Below are 2,413 nucleotides of genomic sequence, written 5' to 3'. Positions count from 1 at the left end.
GGACAGAAGGAGTAACAAATATATTACAAATGGTTTAAACAAAACCAAATATTTTTAAGGACGCTGAACATTAATTCTTCTCAAACAAACAACGTCCAGAAACAAATAAAAGGGGGGGGGGGGGGGAGGGTAAGAAGTGATAACCTATCAGTTTGTTACCGAGGTTTCACTTTCTAACATTTAACTTTATTGCATTTCTCATGGCATCTCAATGCTCCTTTGAAGATCTCAAACTATTCCATTTCATGGAACGAGATCTGTTCATTGTGTTAGCTGTGAAGCTACTTAAAGATCCAATGGAAAGCATGAAAATTATAGCCTTCTGGCTATGGATGGAGGAGTTAGGGTTCCTACACATCATCTCGAAGTTGCGGCTCACCCAAGCTGTTGAGATTGTCGCTTCGCTTGCAGATGAAGCATCTACTTGTCTCAGGTGTCTATTCTCCCAAATAGAACCTCCTATTCAAATTCCGTTAACCCAAAAGCTACTTTGCAATAGCAATCGACCCCCGATCGATTTTGAATTCCTCCAACAACATAAGGTCAATGCCGTCTCTATAATTACCAAAACCACAGAGGAATTCATTAAGGCTTTTGCCGATCTCTTACAACAAGTACATGTGGCACATATGAAAAACAATGTTCGACTTGTTTCATCTGAAGAAAGAACATTGTTTTTAACATTCTCTCAAGGATCCCCTGTATTTGAGGCAGAAGTCCGCTATTTATTCCATAGGTAATCAAATTTTTTTAATTACTAATTCATTTGTATCATGTGCATTAGGTAATAGTTAAATGTATTATCAAATGTGGGTTTAATTGCTTTAGTGGTCTGAACGAACCCCAACTCGTTACTATGAAATTTCTCCTTGGTTATGTCAAGAGCATTTGAACAACAACTCACTCGTATCTCCTCAAGGACTTCGCATTGTTAATGTTTTATTGAAAAACTATAAGAATAATAATACTCTCCGACCCAACTTAAGAGTTTATTATTCCTTTTTAGATGTCCAAAATTAAGAATTTTATTCCTTATATATCATTAAAAATTCTTATTTTTCCATAAATATTTTTTCCTTCATATTTCCAATATATGGTGCATTAATTACGTTAATGAATGCATTTATATATTTCAATAATAAAGGCTTATTTTCTTAGTAAACAAATCCACTCTTTTGAATTAATCCAATTGGTGTAAATATTTAAGGCCGAATTTAAGTGACTCGACCCTAAAGATTTGGTAGAAAACATAGATCCAAAAGCAAAACTAAATGCATGAATGAAATTGTAATTCTTGAATTATTCTAAAAAAATGTTATCATATAAATAAGGATGAAGATGAAAAAAAGACAAAAGTTGAAAATAAGTTGGACTCCCAATGTGACTATTAATTTGTTGACAAATAGAGTAATATATATTAAACTAATAATGATTTTCCACAGGTCATATGGGGATTGTGTTGAGGCTGTATATATGGAAGACGTGATTTCCCCGAATATACAACCATTGTATGCTCGAGTTGTTCTGAAGTATGCTTGGATTATACCTACTATTCTTAATGGGAAGGAGAAGGTGAAGTTCGTAGTTAACGGAAAAGATGTATGGGTAAGGCTCTTTGAACCACGAAACCCCCACCGACGTCGAACTCCTCCACCACCCCCACCACCTCCGACGATGTTTTAACTCTCTTACTGAAATATCTATAAGTTTTACTCACAAGGAATAAATCATTCCATAGTTTTCTTGTTATCGTACATTGGTGGCTTAATTTTCTTTGTTCTTGGATTCTCATGTGAAACATTAGATAATGTCATCACAGATGATAACAAACTACTTATAGTTAATCTTGTTTGTCTTCAATAATTCAATACAGTTTGGTCACCACAACACAGAAGCAAGTCGTACATTTCATGTCACGGTTTCGTATGAATGGATTGGGTTATTAAGAAACTAACATAACCTCTGCCCATAAAAGAAATAATCGTCCGACAAGCTAACAGGTTTTGATACCTAATGATCTTGAATACTTTGTTAAGATTTCTCTTAGTTTACTTTATACATGCTTAACTAAACTTCTTGCTCACCTTGCTTGATAACCTTGCCTATTCTCATATCTTATTTTTCTGAAATATCATGTGTCCAATTATTTGACACTATCTCAATAATCAAATCACAAAGTCGTTCACCATTTAACATTTTAATCTAGAAGCATCAATATTTTAAAATATAAAAATAAAATATACCATTCATGTTGACATAACCTTCTCTAGTTCACCTATATAGAGAGGGTAACACTAACTTTTTCTTTGAAAATGCAAAAGGTCGAAAGTACATCAACTCACCTTTTATACGAATCTTTCTCTATTAATTTTGATTTGTCTTATGTCAATGCTCTCTGCAACCCTTTATAACT

At 33.7% G+C, this 2,413-nt stretch overlaps 1 protein-coding gene across 1 annotated transcript; it reads left to right on the top strand.

Moving 5' to 3' along the window:
* Positions 1-200: 200 nt before the first annotated feature.
* Positions 201-1,730, top strand: LOC147545954 (uncharacterized). The gene is made up of 2 exons (XM_086635879.1): positions 201-736; positions 1,443-1,730. Exons 1-2 carry the CDS (start codon positions 201-203, stop codon positions 1,681-1,683), a joined length of 777 nt encoding a protein of 258 aa, XP_086492005.1. The 3' UTR covers positions 1,684-1,730.
* Positions 1,731-2,413: the final 683 nt, after the last annotated feature.

Source organism: Eschscholzia californica, unplaced genomic scaffold (assembly GCF_041429995.1).
Source record: "Eschscholzia californica isolate CP2 unplaced genomic scaffold, dmEscCali1.0.p SCAF_4, whole genome shotgun sequence".
Classification (NCBI taxonomy): domain Eukaryota; kingdom Viridiplantae; phylum Streptophyta; class Magnoliopsida; order Ranunculales; family Papaveraceae; genus Eschscholzia; species Eschscholzia californica.
This window is presented reverse-complemented; position numbering and strand designations above follow the sequence as displayed.

Coding starts and splice junctions, on each gene's coding strand:
- LOC147545954 (XM_086635879.1), top strand. CDS start 201: ATGGCATCTCAATGCTCCTTTGAAGATCTCAAACTATTCCATTTCATG. Junction 737..1,442: donor GTCCGCTATTTATTCCATAG/GTAATCAAATTT, acceptor GATTTTCCACAG/GTCATATGGGGATTGTGTTG.